Source organism: Spinacia oleracea, chromosome 3 (genome assembly GCF_020520425.1).
Source record: "Spinacia oleracea cultivar Varoflay chromosome 3, BTI_SOV_V1, whole genome shotgun sequence".
NCBI lineage: Eukaryota > Viridiplantae > Streptophyta > Magnoliopsida > Caryophyllales > Amaranthaceae > Spinacia > Spinacia oleracea.
Window position 1 is genome coordinate 61,986,700 of NC_079489.1, and position 19,229 is coordinate 62,005,928.

General features: G+C 37.9%; 1 protein-coding gene across 4 annotated transcripts in view; it reads right to left on the reverse strand.

The window, feature by feature from the left end:
• Positions 1–2,385: 2,385 nt before the first annotated feature.
• The window catches only part of LOC110783225 (mediator of RNA polymerase II transcription subunit 23), a 38,004-nt gene continuing 21,160 nt past the window's right edge, over positions 2,386–19,229 (reverse strand). For all 4 annotated transcript variants that reach the window (XM_021987535.2, XM_021987534.2, XM_056840380.1 and 1 more), the window contains 5 exons: positions 14,498–14,738; positions 13,634–14,408; positions 6,233–6,414; positions 3,349–3,452; positions 2,386–3,096 (listed from right to left, as the gene is read on the reverse strand). In XM_021987535.2, coding sequence (XP_021843227.1) covers positions 2,892–3,096; positions 3,349–3,452; positions 6,233–6,414; positions 13,634–14,408; positions 14,498–14,738 — 1,507 coding nt within the window. In that variant the 3' untranslated portion in view covers positions 2,386–2,891. The remainder of the gene's footprint in view (positions 3,097–3,348; positions 3,453–6,232; positions 6,415–13,633; positions 14,409–14,497; positions 14,739–19,229) is intronic.

Genomic DNA, 19,229 nt, shown 5'->3' on the forward strand with positions numbered 1-19,229 from the left:
CAGAAGTTGTAACATGGGAAAACTACAGTCGGCCAACAAAGCTAGTTCCTATTCGAGCTTTTCTATTCTCTAGGCCAAGATGTTTCTTTTCCAGGAGAACTTTTCTAGGCGCCGTTCTTGGCTAGGCTAACTCTTATAGATAGAAAGATAGAACGCAGACGAGTATCAAACTCTTAAATACTCTAATTTGCATCCGGTACGCCTGTTACAATTTTTACTGCCCAATAGCCAATTTGGTCCCAAGGTAAGGAATAACCAATTACTCCAAAAGACGCGGTCAATATACCCAGATGAATGATCTTACTCCTGTTAGAATGGTTGAATGATCTTACTCCTGTTAGAATGGTTGAAAATGCTTTCACTTGGTGTAATAACCAATCTGGGGAGGATAGGATCTATTATTCTCAATTGGGATTGGGTTTTTATAAACGGAGCCTGGATATATTATTATTATTTGGAAAATTTGTAATTATTAATCCAACCTTTGCCTGATTTTCTTTAATTAAGCCTACCTATGCGATATTTCTAAATAATCCAACCTTTATGACCCAACTACTATTATTAAGCCTAACAAGTTACTAACCTGCTATAGGCGGTATAAACCCTTACGTGGCATATAACAATTATAATTCCCCCCCCCCCCCCCTTATTTTCTTTAATTGCTATTTTAATTTTCGTTCCTCTCTCCTCTGCGATTTTCTGCTTCATCTCTGCCCTCCTCTCCATTATTTCTCTTCTACCTCTTCTCCACCATTGTCGATCCCTCATACCTCTCCATTCGAAGTTCATCAAAAATAATCAGCAATTGCTATGGCTGGGGTAAAGCAATTGCCTGTTGGATCTGAATCTTCTTCAAATTCAGGGTTTTTTTTCTTTCTAAATTTTCAACAAGACCACAATAACCAACATCCCACAACATAAAAAAAAAACTATATTATTGCAACAACTCGGGTTTTTACGAACTGACCATCAAGGAAGCCCAAAATTCAAAATTTACCAAAAAAGGAACAAAAACGCTAAGGTTCGTAAGTTCACCTTCAATTGTACGATTTTGGAGACGAAATTTGAATGCGTGTGGATGAAGTCACCTATTTCCACAAGAAAATCGCTGATGATGTCATGAACCAGTACAATTGTGGTTGAAGCAGCAGTAATGGAGGAGAGAGGAATTGAAATACGGTACAGAGAAGAGAAGGGTTAAGGGTTTTTTGAAAAAAAAAATGAAATCCTTGTTTAGGTGGCAAGTGATGATGACGTGTCCAATATTTTAGGAGGGAAACCAACTTTAGATTGTCAACGTTTTTAACGTTGACTTTGTAGCAGGTAACCGATCATCCAGGCTTAATAATATTAGTTGGGTCATAAAGGTTGGATTATTTAGAAATATCGCATAGGTAGGTTTAACTAAAGAAAATCGGGCAAAGGTTGGATTAATAATTACAAATTTTCCTTGTATTTGTAGCAGGTAACCGGTCATCCAGGCTTAATAATAGTAGTTGGGTCATAAAGGTTGGATTATTTAGAAATATCGCATAGGTAGGCTTAATTAAAGAAAACCGGGCAAATGTTGGATTAATAATTACAAATTTTCCTTATTATTTTCATAGTTACTATTCTGAAAATATAATTACTTTATTAAATATTATAGTTTCTATAATTTACTCTTTTTGTCTGCAAGAATGCATATATAATTACTCTTATTTTTTATACAATACGTTACTCTTTTTTATAACATTAACTATATGATACTTCCTCCATTTTTTTATTATTGCACCATTTGGGTTAGGCACAAGATTTAAGAAAGGGGGTTAAAAGGTGATAAATGACAAATATACCCATGTGATCTAAGCACAAATGTGATTTAACAAATGATGATAAGGATAGAAATGTCATTTTATGTGGATAAACTTACCAAAAAAGGAAATGGTGCAATTAATATGCAACTTCCAAAAAAGGAAAACGGTGCAATTATAAAAAAATGGAGGAAGTATATAATAATAACTATAGAATAGGAGTTACTATATGATATAGAAGAGTAACTATTTCTATACGATAGAAATATTTACTATATGATATAAAACAATCAATATCTTTGTATACTTGGATTCTTGTCAAAATAGTATCAAAAAGTTATTGTATGACTATTAGAGTAATTATATTACATATAAGTACAACTATATCAACTTGAGTTACTATATGATCTTTGAAGTAACTATGTCACACTTATTAATTATTATATTGTTAAAATTTACTGTATTACTATATTACATATAAGTACAACTATATCAACGTAAGAGTTACTATATGCCGCGCGTTTTTTGGATCACGTAAACGGTTCTAGTACATGTCATCTTTAAATGTTGTAAAATACCATTGTACCTGGTCTATGCAAGTGAAATTGTATTTTCCGTGGATGTAAGACATGAGTAATGGACATCTAAAACAATATTCTCGTGACAAAAGTTTAAAAAAGAATGAGAAAAAGCATTACAGCAGGAACAATAAATACCGGTTGGTGAGGGTTTAGGGAGACTACACAATTTGAATTACACTGTAAAAAAATTTGTATTATTTATCAAACTGGATCTACAGAGCCCCACAACCCCCTCAAAAAAAAAACCCAACTAGAGCACATTATCATATATTCACAAGCACACCGTTCAGTTGGGAGAGGCACCAGTATCCTTAATCCCATCCATGACTTCATTTAAGGATTATTTAGCTGTGAGAATAGAGAGCATCTACGGCATAACAATTCGAGGGCTGTATCATTTTGAGAGTTGAATGGAACAAGTTTAGAGGGCCAGCACCAGGAACTTTGTGCAGGTAATGGACATAGGTGAGGAAATGTCTCATTTCGGACAAGGTTAATCATGTAATGAAAATAATGCTTAGGACATAGGATTCTGGACAAGCTTTGGATGAGTAGAAGCATAGACGGAAGAATTTACATCAGTTGTTAGGTGAGATAGAAGATGTTGTGCATCTGGTCGCAAACTTTCTAATGCTCTACTAAACAGTACCAAAACCTCTGCTCTAGGTTTACTTGTAGACTGCACTGGCCCAACCTGCCCTTCATAATGCACAACATGGTGCCTGAAACCAAAAAGAACAGTAAGTAATTGGTGAGGACGCAGGTAAGAAAGCAACAATAGATTGTACAGGAATAAGTTCAGATTCGTTCCAAACTTGCAACAAGTTCTTAGAACTAGAGAAGTACCAATAAATTTCAGTAAATTCAGATAAGTTCAATGCACAACAAAAAAAAGATCTGATAAAGTTAGAAAAAAGTTGCAACAAGTTCAGATGAGTTGTTTACAGGTGAATAGAACGAAGCCAAATACTTACAGGAAGTCAATCAAGTCAATTATCTCCGATGCCTGAGCAGGCACAGATGGTTGTGCGGTCTTCCCAAAGACATCCACCATTGAACCAAGTAGTAGAGACAGAGTCTACAAGATCACATAAGGTACTTCCAGAAGTTAGGATAATTAAGAAGGAAAATGGAGTCAGATAACTGAAAGATACTGAAATACCGAATTGAATACATTATAGCCCGCTGTTAAAAGAAAAGGAAAACCAAATTATTCCTGTGCTCTAGATTAAGGGCAACGATGACTAATAAATCCAATACCTGAGTACTCCGAGACTCTTTTGAGTTTGTATACAAACTACATGCCGCATTCCGCATTTCGTTTCCACAAGTTTTATTTGAAATTCCAATCCGTTTCAAAATATAAGTGGAAAATCAAACAATTATACAATATCTGCCCCTAGATCAAGGACAACCCATAGCATTGTAGTCCTCAATCTAAGGCAAAGGAATAATTTATTTTTCCTTTTCTTTTAACGGCGGGCTATACCATACTCCATTTTCCAAAAAGGATCATAAAATCGTACAAGATAAGATCCTACTTAGGATCATAATTGATCCCATATTTTAGGATCGCAAAATTTCAAAAATATCGAGATTTTAACAACAATGCTTTGAACTTTAGACTCCAAAGGGTTGTATAAGAATCCAAAACCTATATATTGAGTCCATACCAAGTCCAAAATTTCCCATGTTTATTCCCATGTAGCTATTCAAATAAATTGGATGTTTTGCAATTCATCCAAAAACCTACGCCGCTTGTTATTCAGCCTCTTTATTTTAACCTGCGATATCATTTGACCCTCAAACACAGATGAATTTGAACAAGGAGAGTTCAATTTTCTAACCCAGAGCAATACATAGCTGTACCCAGTCATTGTGGTGGGGTCGAATAAACATGGCCAATGTGTTCCACAACCTCTGAAGGAGACACTAATTAGATGAACATATATCATGATTTAATAGGAGATAACGCTATTCCAAGATGACAGAAATGCCAGAAGCATAGAGGATGTGCCTGCAGAAAATTTATGCAGAATTTTAGGGAAGAAAGGGCAAGTCATCTGCTGAAGATGTCTTGAACCATACACATCGTGCAATGGGGAATTCGTTGAGTTTCATGAAGCACGTATTAGAAGCTCCTCAGTGGATTTAGGAACTGACGATAGGTTTTTATGCATGATAGTACTGGATCTGGTGCTTTATTTCGCAGCACAGAATTATAGAAGCAGATCTCCAACCAAGTAGTCAGAAGTTTAAGGAAAACAACCTTGGAACTTTCGAATTTGAAAGGCCTAAAATCGAAGAACTTTCATATGACGAATATTGGCTAGTACTTTAGAAAACATTGGATAAATCAACAGTTCAAACATGATTCTGTTGAGGTTTCAAAGACAGGTGTTTTTCTCTATAGCTTAAGGTGAACACAGATCTTTCAGGAATACGTAATTCCTCTAGTGTCTTGACGAAACTTCCCTAGTGCTCATAAAGGTGTCCCAATTTATTCGGTGATAATAATGAGATTAGACTCAGTTTGAATTTGAGACTGTATGTAATTCGGTGGCTGTAACTTTAGAGTGCATAATCTCTACCATTTGAAACATACTAATATGCTCCTCTCTTTGAAACTCTGTCAATTCTGTGGAACCTTCTCGAACTGTGGCAAATTTGAATAACAACGAAGGAACAAATGCCAGAATGGCTATGTAGAACGGATGGGAGACATGAGCCACGGGGAGGAATTTGACCCGAGCCAACTAGCCAAGAAGCACTTATTTGAGAACACCGACGGAGAAGATGTCGACGGTAGGGTATTTTGGAGGCGGCTTGTATTATTGGAGGGCCATGTTACTTGGATCCTGGACACTCGGACATGGGTACGAACACAGGACACTTCAGTTTGGACAAAAATCAAGATTTTTTTTTCACAAAATAGCCGAGTCGGACACTTGGGTACCCGAGTCCGAGTAACATAGTGGAGGGAGGTTTAAGGTTTTGGGCGGAGATCAGGTAGATCTCAAGGAAGGTGGGTGGTTCCTCAGGAGGGTGTTGGTGACTTGGTGGTGGAAGAGGAGTAGGGGATTTCATTTCTTCCGAGAATTTTCTTGAATGAATATGGAAGATAGCAGCTTAAAAGAGGTGGGAAAAGAGGGTTTTAATGGGTCTTATGGGCGGTGGCTGTAATTGTGGAAGAAGAAAATGATGCGCCCCCGGAGTGAAAAGAAACGGTATGAGAAATGTTGCAGCACTGTAGTGAATCCCAGACAATCAGAGAGAAACTGATGGAGTATATATGCTCTTTTTTTTTTTTTTTTGAAAACAAATTAGCTTTTTTTGCTGGTTTTGAAATAGAAATAATCGGGAGTATTGGTTGCTTTGTTTGCAGGAGAAAGTATATGAATTTGGGAGAATTCATGCTTTGGGGGTTGGGCTGGGCGATGGGTTCTAATGGTGCGTGGGGTGGTTGGGCTGGGCAGATGGGGCCGAGCAAGGGCAGTGGGTGGTGGTTGGAGACCATGAGTGTCTTAGTGAGGTGTATTGTTTTGACAAAGTGGTGTATATTAACTAGAGGTCTAAGGGGTAGGTTAGTAATTACATAATCAGGGTTAGAAATATGCTCAATTAGTGGTGGGTTAGCAAAAAAATTAGTTGATAAACGCACTTAGTGTATCAAACAATACCATAAGGTCACTGAGTTAAATACTTTTTTTTTAGTTTCCACCATGTAGAATTTTCAAACCTCAACTCCCCCTTTCTAATTTAGGAACACCTGCTAGACAAATTATATTGTTTTACAGAAAGGTAAGGGAAAAGGTGATAACATGAAACATGACAAATTGTAGTTTGTAAGTTCCTTACCTTGTTAAAGAGTGTATGAGCATTCGCAAGTCTTGGGAGCAATGGACCCATTATACGGAAAACAATCCTCAGCATAGCCACTGAAGTAATTGGCCTGAGTTGCTTAATGATTACATGTGCCCCTTCAAGCCATTCTTGTGGAAGATTGCTAAAGAATGAATGGAGCAAACCGACAACATTTCCTGGCAAGTGGCAAAAACAATTAAACATTATAAGAATCTTACAAGGTATGATAGTAAACATAGTTTACAATTAAAAAATAAAGTTAAATGTTTAAGAAATATGAAAGACCGCATTATAATTGAAAAATTTACGTTAATTTTATTACAATTATTCTGCATAGTGCATTGTACTTTGGATTTGAAATAGGTTGCAACTATTTAGAGATGTTAAGTTAATTGGACAAAACTTTTTTTGAGAAAAGCGGTGACCAAAATATCCATCTTAGATTGTACAACAAAGATTTAGTTTCCGTACCATGCTATTGGGATATGTAACCAGTTTTGTTGTTGTCTGATAAATAAAAGGTTGAAATAAATTTTATGTCCATGTCTCAGGATTACCTTCGCTTCTCATTTACAAGACTTATGCAATACCTCAACACAACCCATTGTTGTTTAATTTTGAAGCAGAGACGAACACCACAGCACAGTGAGATACCACTTCACATAGTGGCTGGGCCCTGAAGTTCATTAAAGCAGTTTGTCCTATTACAGCTGCCGTCAAGGGCGGACCTATGTAGACCCCGTGGGGTCCATAGGGACCTCCATTATTTTTGGAAAAAAACTGTAAAATTGATATTGGGGTAATTAATTGCACTTGAAATAGTTAAATTATGTGTAATTAACTTACATTAATTACAATAAAATATACTTGTAGCATATTGGTTGCTTTACTATTATGTTACACATTTTGTCTAGGTTCGAATCCTCCTAAAAGGATGTTAAATATGATTTTTTTCCCCCTTTTTTTGTCTTTTACTTGTCCTTCCTTGATCATCTAAATTCTTCATGTATATTTTTTTTTCCTTTTTCCTTCATCTCTTTTTCTTTTTTTCCTATGGTTCATGATTTTGCTTTTACAAAAACACACAAAAAAATTCCACTTTTATAGACTTATAGTTGCATATTTCTTAGACTTAGAGGCTTAATTAATTCTCTGATACGTATACAATAGCATAATGCCCCATAACTGCTAATATTCCTTTTTTCATTAGTGTCTTTGTTTGTTATTTGTAGGGCAATTATTGTAATAAAGTAAATCTCCTTCAAATATGAAAAACTCGTTTTTTCCATTTTAAATTGATATCGCCCCAAGTTATTGTTGAAATTTGGACTAGGTGTTGAGTTTTATTGTTACGAAAACCCAAAAAAAAAGTTCCTAAATCCAACACATATTTTATCATGGTGTTTTTAATACTTCGACTACTTACCTCTCACCTTAAACCCCCTAAAGGAGTAAATATGAGAAATTAGAAATCAAATAATAAAATTTTTTTGGACCCCCATTTATAAATTCTTGGATCCGCCCCTGGCTGTCGTTATGTCTTAGCTACATCGCTTAATTGTTTTTGTCTCGTTCTAGTCTATTTTAAATAAAAGGGGAAGGGGGGAGATAGAGAAAGACATTTTGAGAGTAATTGGATTAAGTGGGAGAGTTGAGACCAACAACAACAACAACAAAGCCTTAGTCCCAACATGATTTGGGGTCGGCTAACATGAATCGTCGTAGGAGATCGTCAAAAAAAACAAGGAAGAGAAAATGGAATTAATGAAAGTAAGATAAGAGAAAAATGTATATATATTATAGAAGCAATATTGTAAGAGATAATAAAAATAAGTAAAGTTTAAAATAAATGAATAAGTAAAATAAGTATACTTCAAAATAGCATGTAAATTAAAAAAATATTTAAAGAATTTTAAAAATAAAATAAAAATAAAAATAAGAATAAAAATAAAATAAAAAATAGAAAGAAACAAAAACATGAAATCTGTTGTATAAATCAACTGAAGTCATCAATGTATATTCTCTTCCTCCACTCTGTCCTATCCAACGCCATATTTTCCTCAATCCCAAGAAAGCTCATATCGTGCTCAATCACCTTCCTCCAAGTTTTCTTAGGTCTTCCCCTACCCCTTGCAATTCTATCACTTTGCCCCCCTTCTATCCTCCTAACCGGGGCATCACTTGGTCTTCTGCTCACATGTCCAAACCATCTTAAACGATTTTCCATCATCTTAAACTCAATCGGTGCAACCCCTACTTTCTTCCTAATAATCTCATTCCTCAAACGATCCTTTCTTGTATGCCCACACATCCAACGTAACATGCGCATCTCCGCCACATTCATCTTGTGCACGTGACAATGTTTCACTGCCCAACATTCTGTGCCGTATAACAAAGCCGGTCGAATTGCCGTGCGGTAAAATTTTCCCTTCAATCTTTGGGGCATGCCTGAATCACATAGGAACCCCGTGGTATGGGCCACATCGTCATCCAATTCTCCATCCTTTTGGATAATAGATCCTAAATAACGGCACATTTCAGAGCCTTGGACAATTTTCCCATCTAAGATAATCTCCCCTGTCTCTCTAACTTGGACTCCACTAAACTTACACTCCATATATTCCGTCTTGTTTCTACTCAGCCTAAAACCCCGAGATTCCAAAGTTTGTCTCCATAACTCCAACTTACTTTCCACTCCTTCTTTTGTTTCATCAATCAACACAATATCATCTGCAAACATCATGCACCAGGGAATACCATCTTGGACTGACCTCGTCAATTCGTCCATGACTATAGGAAAAAGAAACGGGCTAAGTGCGGAACCTTGATGCACTCCAATCGTAATGGGGAATTCTTCGGTCTTACCAACACTAGTTCTCACACTCGTGCTAACTCCCTCATACATGTCCTTGATGATATCAATATACTTCCTCAGAATTCCTTTCTTACTTAATGCCCACCAAAGGATTTCCCTTGGTACCTTATCATACGCCTTCTCCAAATCTATGGAAACCATATGTAAGTCCTTCTTCTTATCCCGATAATTCTCCATTAGTTGCCTTATAAGATGAACGGCCTCCATAGTCGATCTCCCAGGCATAAAGGCATAAATCCAAACTGGTTCTCCGAAATTTTCACAGTTTTCCTCATTCTTTGCTCAATAATCCGCTCCCAAAGTTTCATAGTTGAGACCATGGTGTAAAAATGCGATATTGGTCGCGGTCGCGGAATCGTTTCGGTGATGCGGTAACGGAACGGTCTCGGTGGTCGCGGATCGTGTCGCGATGGTCATACATGATGAATTAGTGAGAAAAATAAAAATTAATTAAAAAATAAGAGTAGATTATTGAGGGATTAAAAAGAAACAAATAATTCAAAGATACTTGTATGAAAAAAGAGTATAACGAATTAAAAAGATAAGGCAAAATAGGTAGGTGAAAGTGAAAATGATGCAAAATAATGTTTATGGAAATAGATAAGTTTCTTTTCTGTTCCTAGGGATGAAGGTTAATGCATGAATTAAGGGCGATATCTCTAGGTTTTAAATGTCACCAGAGGCAGCATATTAAATATCAGTATACCATCGCGAGATTCGCAACTTCTATGTAAAGGTTTTTGAGCTCACACAACTAGTATGATAATAGGCCGCGACCGTTCCGTTACCGCATCACCGAAACGATTCCGCGACCGCGACCAATACCGCATTTTTACACCATGGTCTCAACTCTCCCACTTAATCCAATTACTCCCAAAATGTCTTTCTCTATCTCCCTAATTACACCTGGCCAGGAAGGCAGGTGTAACTAGGGAGTGGGGCATTGGCTGACTTTTTTACTTTTATTATTGTATTAAATATAATATGTGGCCAGGAAGGCAGGAACATATCTATTTTCACTTTTAAACTTTTATTAAAATATAATATGTGATATTTAACATGCTGCCTCTGGTAGGATTCTAATGTATATAGTGAGGTACGGAGTACTTTTCCTTTTTAGGAATAAAGTGAGGAAGTTTTTGAAATATTACGTTTAATGAGAGGTATTTTCTTTAATATGTAAATATTGAAATAATTGTTATATTTAAAAATGGGCACATATTATATTTTAATAAAAGTTTAAAAGTGAAAATAGATATGTTCCTGCCTTCCTGGCCACATATTATATTTAATACAATAATAAAGTAAAAAAGTCAGTCAATGCCCCACTCCCTAGTTACACCTGCCCCAAGCCTCACCCACCCACATGTTTTATTACTGTATTTATTATTAATAAAAGAAAAAAAGTTATCCAGTAAAAAAAAAAGAGGAAAAGGTATCCAGTAACCTAAAGCCCTGCCGCCCAGCAAGCCATCTCCTCCATCTCTCCTTCTGATTTTCTCCTTGATTCTAAAAATGGCCGAAACCAGAATGCTCTCCCAGAACCTTCTCTACAACATCCATGGCGGTAAGCTTCACCCTTCTACTTCTCTCCCAGGATAAAATACGAATTCTCTATTTCTCCTCCTTTTCTATGAAACAATTAGTCAATTTGCAGTCATATTGGTAATCCTCGGGCGAGTATCGGTATATCTCGGGAGATTTTTGATCGAAACGGTTAAACCGGACGAGATATCTCCTTTTTGTAAAACGACGTGATAAATCGGCAATTCTCGTATCGGCAACCTCAAAATCCGGTACAACTCGGCTGGTACGAGTTAACTCGGTCGAGTTTTTATTCCATGGTTGAGACCTCTCGAATGTCTCTTGGTTACTCTGTTTTATAAGGCTTGAAGCTCTATCATCAATATATCAATCAACCCTTTTCCATAGGTGATGTGTATTTTCTTGTTTGAATAGTTGTGCCGGCCAAAGAATTAACCAGCTCCTTGCACACTTGGTATCAGAGCAAGCACGAATCAGGGAAGGAAAAAAAACACACCATGTACTGTCTCACACACAGAGGATAGATGCCTTGGATATTGGATTAGTAGAGATTGGCAGCGTATGGACAGCCTTGAAGGTAAAATCCAGCAAGTCCTAGGGGAGGGTATGGCAGCCTTCCAAAAAACACTAGCCGAGAAATTCATGGCCAAGAGTGAGGAAGATACCAGGAGAAATCAAGAGGTTGTTGAAGAATAGACCGCTTCCGGGCTAGCAGATGAACTTGATGAAGAGGGATCAAGAGTGATGCCAGGAAGAGATGAAAGCATTGGTGGTTGGGCTCTACAAGACCACTGGTCCTCGACCACATATTGTGATATGAGAGGAGGCTAAAACTTCGGCAAAACGAGGAGAATAGGAGGATGTAGATGCCGTTGTTCTAAAGGAGCGATCCGGATGGGTGGATACTCTCATCATTATCATTACCCCATTGCCTCAAAGAGGCTCCCGCAAGAAGCGGGGTAAGGGGGGGTCGGGTGAACGCACCTTACCCCTGCAATTGCAGAGAGGTTGCTTTCAATTGACCCAAAAGCGATAACGGGACGACAACGGGAAGACCATCTTCTACTTCATGGAAAGGAAGCGAAGAGGTTTTAAGAGCCATTTTGAATTCGTCCATCACATCCCACAGCCAAAAGAACAAATGAATCTTTGGCTCCATACTTTGTGAGAAATATTTCATGGTCTTCGGGATCAATGAGGAAGAAAGATCGACGCGACGGATGTAGCCATGGAGGGCGACGCCTTGAAGTGGTACCAATGGGAGAATGGAAGAACTCCAGTACACTCTTGGTGAGAAAACCCGGATTTTGCAGCAATTTAGGCCTTTGAATGTTGGATCTCTCGATGAGCAACAGTTGGCCACCGTTAGATTTCCTCCATCTTGGAATATCAGTTGTGATTCATAGAGCTGCAGGCTCCATTAAACGACGTGTCGGTAGTTGGATCAATGGTTTTACGAAGGAAATCAAGGCGAAAGTGAGGCTACTTAACCCTTTTACCGTGGAACAAACCATGGAAGTAGCAGCTCGAGTCGAAGAATGGAATCGGGTTAGCGAGGTCAGGAGGGCAAGAACATTTTCCTCGGGCTAGGTCCGACCCGAATCTTTTTCTATATAATGGTCGCGGGGTCTTGCTTCTGGGTCGGGTGCAGACTTAAACCAACATAAGACATGAGGGGTAGGGTTAAGTAACCAACCAAATCTGCATACCCAAGGCATGTTTGGGCCAACACTTCAACAGGTTCTCAAAAACTTCAATCGATCTAATTCCACCTACACAAAACCAAGGGGGGCATTTAAGAGATTAATTGAGAGGGAACTCCAGGAGAAAAAAAACGAAGGGATTGTGCTTTAAATGTGACGGAAAATGGGAAATTGGCCACCTTTGCCAGCGGAAAGAATTAAGCGTGACCTTGATTAACGAAGATGAGGCCACTAAATTGGGAGGAGGGGAGGAGAGGTCGGAGACGGAGAACCTCCAAAGATGATCGAAGAACTCTCAGCGGAGGTAGCTTTGAACACTGTGATAGGGTTGTCAAATTCGAAAACAATGAAATTGTTGGGTGTAACAGGGGGGCATGATGTAGTAGTTATGATCGATCTTGGATCCACGCACAATTTAATCTCTTTGAAGACGAGTCGGGAGGTTTCGTGGTGGCTTTGGGCAATGGTAAATCGGTAAAGGAGATAGCAGTTTGGAAGGAGTGGTGTTGTTGTTTAACGACGAGGTGGTGTTGAGGGAGAATTTCTTTCCTTTAAGCTTGTGGAATTGGGATTACGGTATTCAATGGCTAGAGAAGCTGGGAGTGGTTATTAGAAATTAGAAATCCCAGAAAATGAGTTATCAAGGGCCATACTATCAATTTGCGACGCTGACTCAAACTACAATTCCCTTGAAAGCTTTGATTCACACCTTGTGTTAAGCTGCACCTAGTGTTTCATGTGTCCCAATTCAAGCAAGCATACGGTTAACAATACTCCTGTTCAACTAAGCTCGGACCTTGAGTGGATTGTAAAATCGGAGGAACTACGAAAGGCCCATAAGAACGGAGAGACTGTTGCGGAAGTGTTGTTGGAGTGGAAAGGCGTATCCGAATTTGAAGCTAAGATGTAAAGATGATTGTGCTATGTTTTCTAGAGTTCCACCTTGAGTACAAGTTGGGGGTATTTTTATTTGGGGAGGGGGGGGGGGGGGGGTTGTATTGCAACACCTCAACACAACCCTTTGTTGTTTCATACTTATGCAAGGAGAAGAAGAGGAAGGTCAGGACAATGTTAATGGAGCAGTTTGTCCTGGGATTCAATGAATCAGAGACAAACACCACACCACAATGAGATAACACTTCACATAATGGATGGAGCCCTGAAGTTCAGTTCATAAAGCAGTTTGGATTAATAGTAAAATCCCAAAAACATCAACAAAAAGCATGTAAAAATATAAAAAATTCCTACCGAATACGATGAAGAAAATTATACCTATTGCCGTGGAGGTATTATCTTGAGCAGCCCATGTCGGATCTAGTAAAGCATAATTAACAGCTGAATCCAGCTCACTAGGGGACCTTTTCCCATCAGTGAGCCACCAGGTCTCTTTAACAAGACGTGATACCTCAAGATAGAGTTGTATGTGGAAATCCTGTGGAAGCTGAGCCAGTAAGAGACCACAAGCTTGGATCAGCAAGCAAGATAACTGTTGACATGTATAGCCACTACGAGAAACAAAGTTGGACGTATTTAGTCCAGAAACTGGCGGGGCAGATCTGCTTGCATTCATAGAGTCTGTGCTTCCACCAGAAGGGGATGTTGGCAAAACAGAGGTTTGTCCCGAACTATTTGAAGTTCCATGCAACCCATTGCTGGACTGAATTAGTGTTGATTGGATATGGACAACAATTTGTACAAGTGACGCCACAATTTGGGATGCAGAAACTGGAAGAGAAAGCAATTCCATTACAGCTGTTTCAAGCACCAGCTGAGTGTATGTCCCAGGATCTTGGATCTGATAGAACGCTTTCTGAACCTCAGAAACATTTGTTTGCCCAGATTGATTTGTTATAGAAGTTTTGTTTGGCGGACAGCGAGACGAAAGGTATGAAGCATCTAAGATTGATCCTGATTTTGAGCTGCTACCAAGGGGAGGAATGACATTATTCACCAGACCCAACAGCAGGGAAGCAAAGTAATCCGGAGGAGGGCATGCTGATGAATTTGACAAGGCAATGTGCTGTGGAAATGACTCTGAAAATGGAATCTTAACCAAGTTTTGGATCACAAAAGGAATCAGCCACCAAAATGACAAGAAAACAATCAAATTAAAGAGACAAAGAAGCCTTCTTTTACCTTGGAAATATCAAGCACATTCAGTATGCGAACGATTAGCTTTCCTGGAAGATGGCCATAAAAATATGCTAGTATGTCACGGACAAAAGTAAACCTCAAAGGATGGTAGGCTAGCAATTGCTTATACATCACCAGAACTCTCTCAGCATGGTCCATAGCGTCATTTTCAATGAGTCGATAAACAACCAAAGGAATGACAGGCAGCAAACGGGCAGCAATGTCATCAAAAATAACAGGAAACCTGCAAGATAAGTGAAAAGTATAACTCTTCAATCAGTCTAACCACACTCAACGTTAATACAGAATATGCGAAGTAGGCTATGCTTAATCAGCCCGGACACCACAAAGAGGGTCCTTGTGATAATTGATGAACAACATTTATGTCGCTCGTAGCTTAGGATTTTCTTTCCTTTTCGTTGTTTTATTCCGTTTCTTACTCATTTCTTCTAGATTTTTGCCGTTTATATTTGCCTTGCTTCTTTATTTACTTACTTATTGTGTATATTTTATGGCCTTTTATGTGCTTCTTATTACTTGTAATTTGCATAGGCGATCCCGGAGCAAACAACATTGCATAAGAGGTTTTTCAGAGAAAACCGATCTGTGCGCACGCACAAAGACTGCACATGAAGAACTGGCAGCTATGCGCATGCACAGCCTCATTTTGTGCGCGCGCATAAAATGGGGTAAAATGAGGCAGGAACTTCTCCAAAGTCTGTGCACACGCACAAAGAACACTATGCCCACACACAAGATACTCGTTCCCACACAGCGCCCCAAGCATTTGCACGCATCGCCTCAGGCGTGCGCACAAATATTGTGTACGCGCACACTGCGAAGGAATGGTGGATTTCTCTCCGTCAGCTTGTGCGCGCATATACTTTCCCATGCGCGCGCACAACTGTCCGGAAAATGCAAATTTTTGTAAATAATTCTAATTTGAGGGAAGCATATATCCATATACTACCTCCGTCCCAAATTAGTCTTTACACTTATCATGACACAGTTTTAGAGGATAAGTTGTTTCGTTATCAAATATAATTTTTTGAAAAAGTAGATATGAAATGAGATAGTGGGATATTATTTTATTGAAAAGTAATTGTGAGATAAGATAATGGAGTATTTTTTTAAATTGAATGTGAGAGGGTATAGGGCCCTTACTTTTTGGTAATAGAAAGAGAGGTATTAAAATAATCGGATATTTCATGAAATACCCCCGAGTTATGAAGTAATTCACCAAATGCCCATCAAGTTCCAATAATTCACTAAATAACCCTGACAATTGACTTAATGTCCCAAATACCCTTACTTTTAACGGTCCGTTAGTCCGCCGTTAGCCTAGTTTCATAATTCCCCAAATACCCCTATTATTAAACTTATTTCACCAAATGCCTCAAACTTAAAATTAGTTATTCTGATGTTCCAACGGCTAGTTTTTTCGTTTGAAAAGTAGTTGTTGGTCTTGCTTGGCTATAAAAACCCACTTTCTGGATGTTTCTTGTAATTTAGATGTTGTTTTTATTTGTTTTTCTAATTGCATTAGATTTGTGTCATGAGTTTTTTTTCAAATTCATCATCCACACACAATGAGTCCACATATATTAGAGTACCTAACCAATTTTGCTATTGTGATAGGAAATTTGTCATCTGAAGCTCCGATACAACACTCAATCCGCAAAGGTTGTGTTACAAGTGTACAAGCGTGATCCTTGCAACAATCTGAGATGGTGCAAGGGAGTAGTTGAGCAAGAAAACAGAGGGCAGCAGCATGAAGGACAATACAGGGGAAGCTTAGACGAAGGAGAAAGTACTGAAAATAGGGGAAACAGTAAGATGCAATAGGACTTGAAGCAAATGAAGAAAAAGCTAATATTGTAATGTCAATACAAGGCATCTTACTTTGATTTTGAAATGAAGAAAGGCTAATCCTATTTATGTCATGGTTTGGGATGGACAGGCAGAACTTAGGACTCGGTAGAGTAAGCAAGTACTTTTAGCAAAGAAAGGTCAAGACTTCAGAGAACTCTTAGCAAAGAAATTGGGAGGCAAACAACATGTGAAAGAAGTCCGAGGGCAGGGTCTTATTATTGGTATAGAGTTGGATGTATAAGTTGGCCCGCTAGTTGATGCTTGTCGAAATTCGGGAATGTTAAATTGTTAATATTAACTACTAGAAAAGGAAAATATAGTGAGATTGGTTCCTCCACTGACCTTATTAGAACAGGAGCTCGAAACAGATTCTGAGATTCTCCTCAAGTGTTTCCCGTCCCTGGGTTGAAGCGGTGGAGTTGAATTTGTGTACGATGAGTCGATGCCTGTCAAATTTCCTTATGACATCAATAGATCCAAAGCTCATAATTGGCATCGTAGCTGTAAATCAGGAATAAGTTTCCTAGTAGCTTCTCTTTGGATTATGCCTTGGGTTTAATGTACAAATTGTCATTTCAAGATATCCCACTCGTTAATCAGAACATTGATTTTCTTTGTTGCTTGGATTCATTTCATAAGTATCTTTCTCCCTTATTATAAGGCTTAGTTTGTTATTTTGATACCTATAAATTACGTAGCTTTGTATTGAGTGGAACACACAATCAACATTATTATTTTCTCTTCGTACTACGTTTGTTCAAAATTAGCCTTTAGATATTATCACAACTTTAGTGGATCAAGAAGGCATAAGAAAACAATAAGCAATGACTAATTTTCAAACGAAAAAGCTAGCCGTTAGAACATCAGAATAACTATTTTTAAGGTTGGGGCATTTGGTGAAATTAGTTTAATAATAGGGGTATTTGGTGAAATAAATTTTTAAAAAAGGGGCATTTGGTGAATTATGAAACTAGGCTAACGGCGGACTAACGGACCGTTATCCGTAAGGGTATTTGGGGCATTAAGTCAATTGCAGGGGTATTTGGTGAATTATTGGAACTTGATGGGCATTTGGTGAATTACTTCAAAACTCGGGGGTATTTCATGAAATATCCGTAAAATAATTGTGGGATCTTTCCTAAAATAGAATTGCAAAAACTAATCTGGGACGGCTAATAATGGAAAGTGTAAAAACTAGTCTAGGACGGAGGTAGTAAATAGTAAGTTTTCTCTTTTTTAGAGGACATTCCATTTTTTTGATATTTTTCAGATATTCTTAGAGAGAGCTAGGTTTTAGTGTTGATACTCTTTGGATTCTTGAATAGTAAATTCTCTATCTTAATCTTTCATTGTTTCTTTGCTTAATCTTTTTTATTTTCCATTATTTTTGTTACAATTCCATAATATTGAAGAAAATCTCAAAAACAAGTTTGAATTTGATTCATGTTGATTTTGTTCAATGTTTTGCATTGATTGTGCCTTATTAAGTTGATTTAATTTGATAAATGTGGATTTTGTTCAATGTTTTGCATTGATTGTGCCATTCACTCCATACTATTATGGTTTGGTAGTTTCTTCCTTAGCAAGTAGAGAGAGATTTAGCAGAATTCAAGCTAGTGTTTGTGGTTGCTTTGATCATAGCATATATTCCAATTCCAGTTTGATTACGACATTAGTGATGATTACATAATGAAGTTGCTCATGAATTGATTGATGGCATTGATATGAGTAGTGACTAGTCATTCCTAGGGGTAGGGGTGTGGATATAGGTAGTAATTGGGGAACATAGAGGGTTGATTCATGCTAGTTATGAGATTAAACGATTTGGTGAAAAGGATCAGTAGTTGCAAATGTCAAGCTAGTAAATGAATTGGAGTGCTTCTTTGCTAATTTGTAAAGAAATTGAGGGTTAGTAAGAGCATACGGGTTAGCTCAATCATTAATACAGTCATTCTAGTTCCATGATGGAGCGAAAGCTTGCTAATAGAAATAGAGGACTATGGCTTTTCGCCGAAAGGCTTCAAAAGCTTATAACTTTGGTTGACTCCCTTTTGTACTTAGTCTTTACAATATCAAGCATGTTGCTCACTTGTCTTTGCCCTGTGAATTCATATTGAACCCCAATCCCCTAGTCTTTTATTCTTGGTCAATTCTTAGATTATCTTAGTTACTTCTTTGTAATTCAAACTCTTTTCTCTCTTTCCTAAACTAGGTCTTAGTTGATAAACCAAGAAAATTCATTCTCTTGGGATCATCCCTACACTTACCACTATAGTCAATACAATGCGTTAGTTAGGTGTTTCTACAAATATTGTTTGATTACGTGGCATTCGTAAATGACGCGAAAATCGCCTATCAATAATATTTTAAAAAAGTAGGAAACCATCGCAATGCTACTGCAGATCCGTCGAAATCAAAAAAAATGCTACTGCAGATCCGTCGAAATCAAAAAAAATGCTACTGCAGATACATTACTCTAAAAAATTTGGCACTCCTCCTTAGAGAGTATGGTCTTTTTGTGACACCAAGTAGGACCATCGCAATGCTACTGCAGATCCGTCGAAATCAAAAGATTGACCCTTGTTTGCTAAGGATGGCGAATCAAACAGTGTCAGTCAAGGTCTCGACACAAAAGAAAAGGCCGAGCGATTATGTTATAATATATAAACAACTGGATGCCCAATCATCCCCATGTTTCCGATTTGCTTGTACAAATCCATAACCCATGTCTCCCTCCCGCACAAACAAAAATAAAAGAGCAAAATTTCTATACAAACCAAGAAATTATGAATTTTACAAATAACCATTCACTATGGTTACTACGTAAAAGGTTCTTATTACCTTCAAAGGAAAAAAGTGTAAG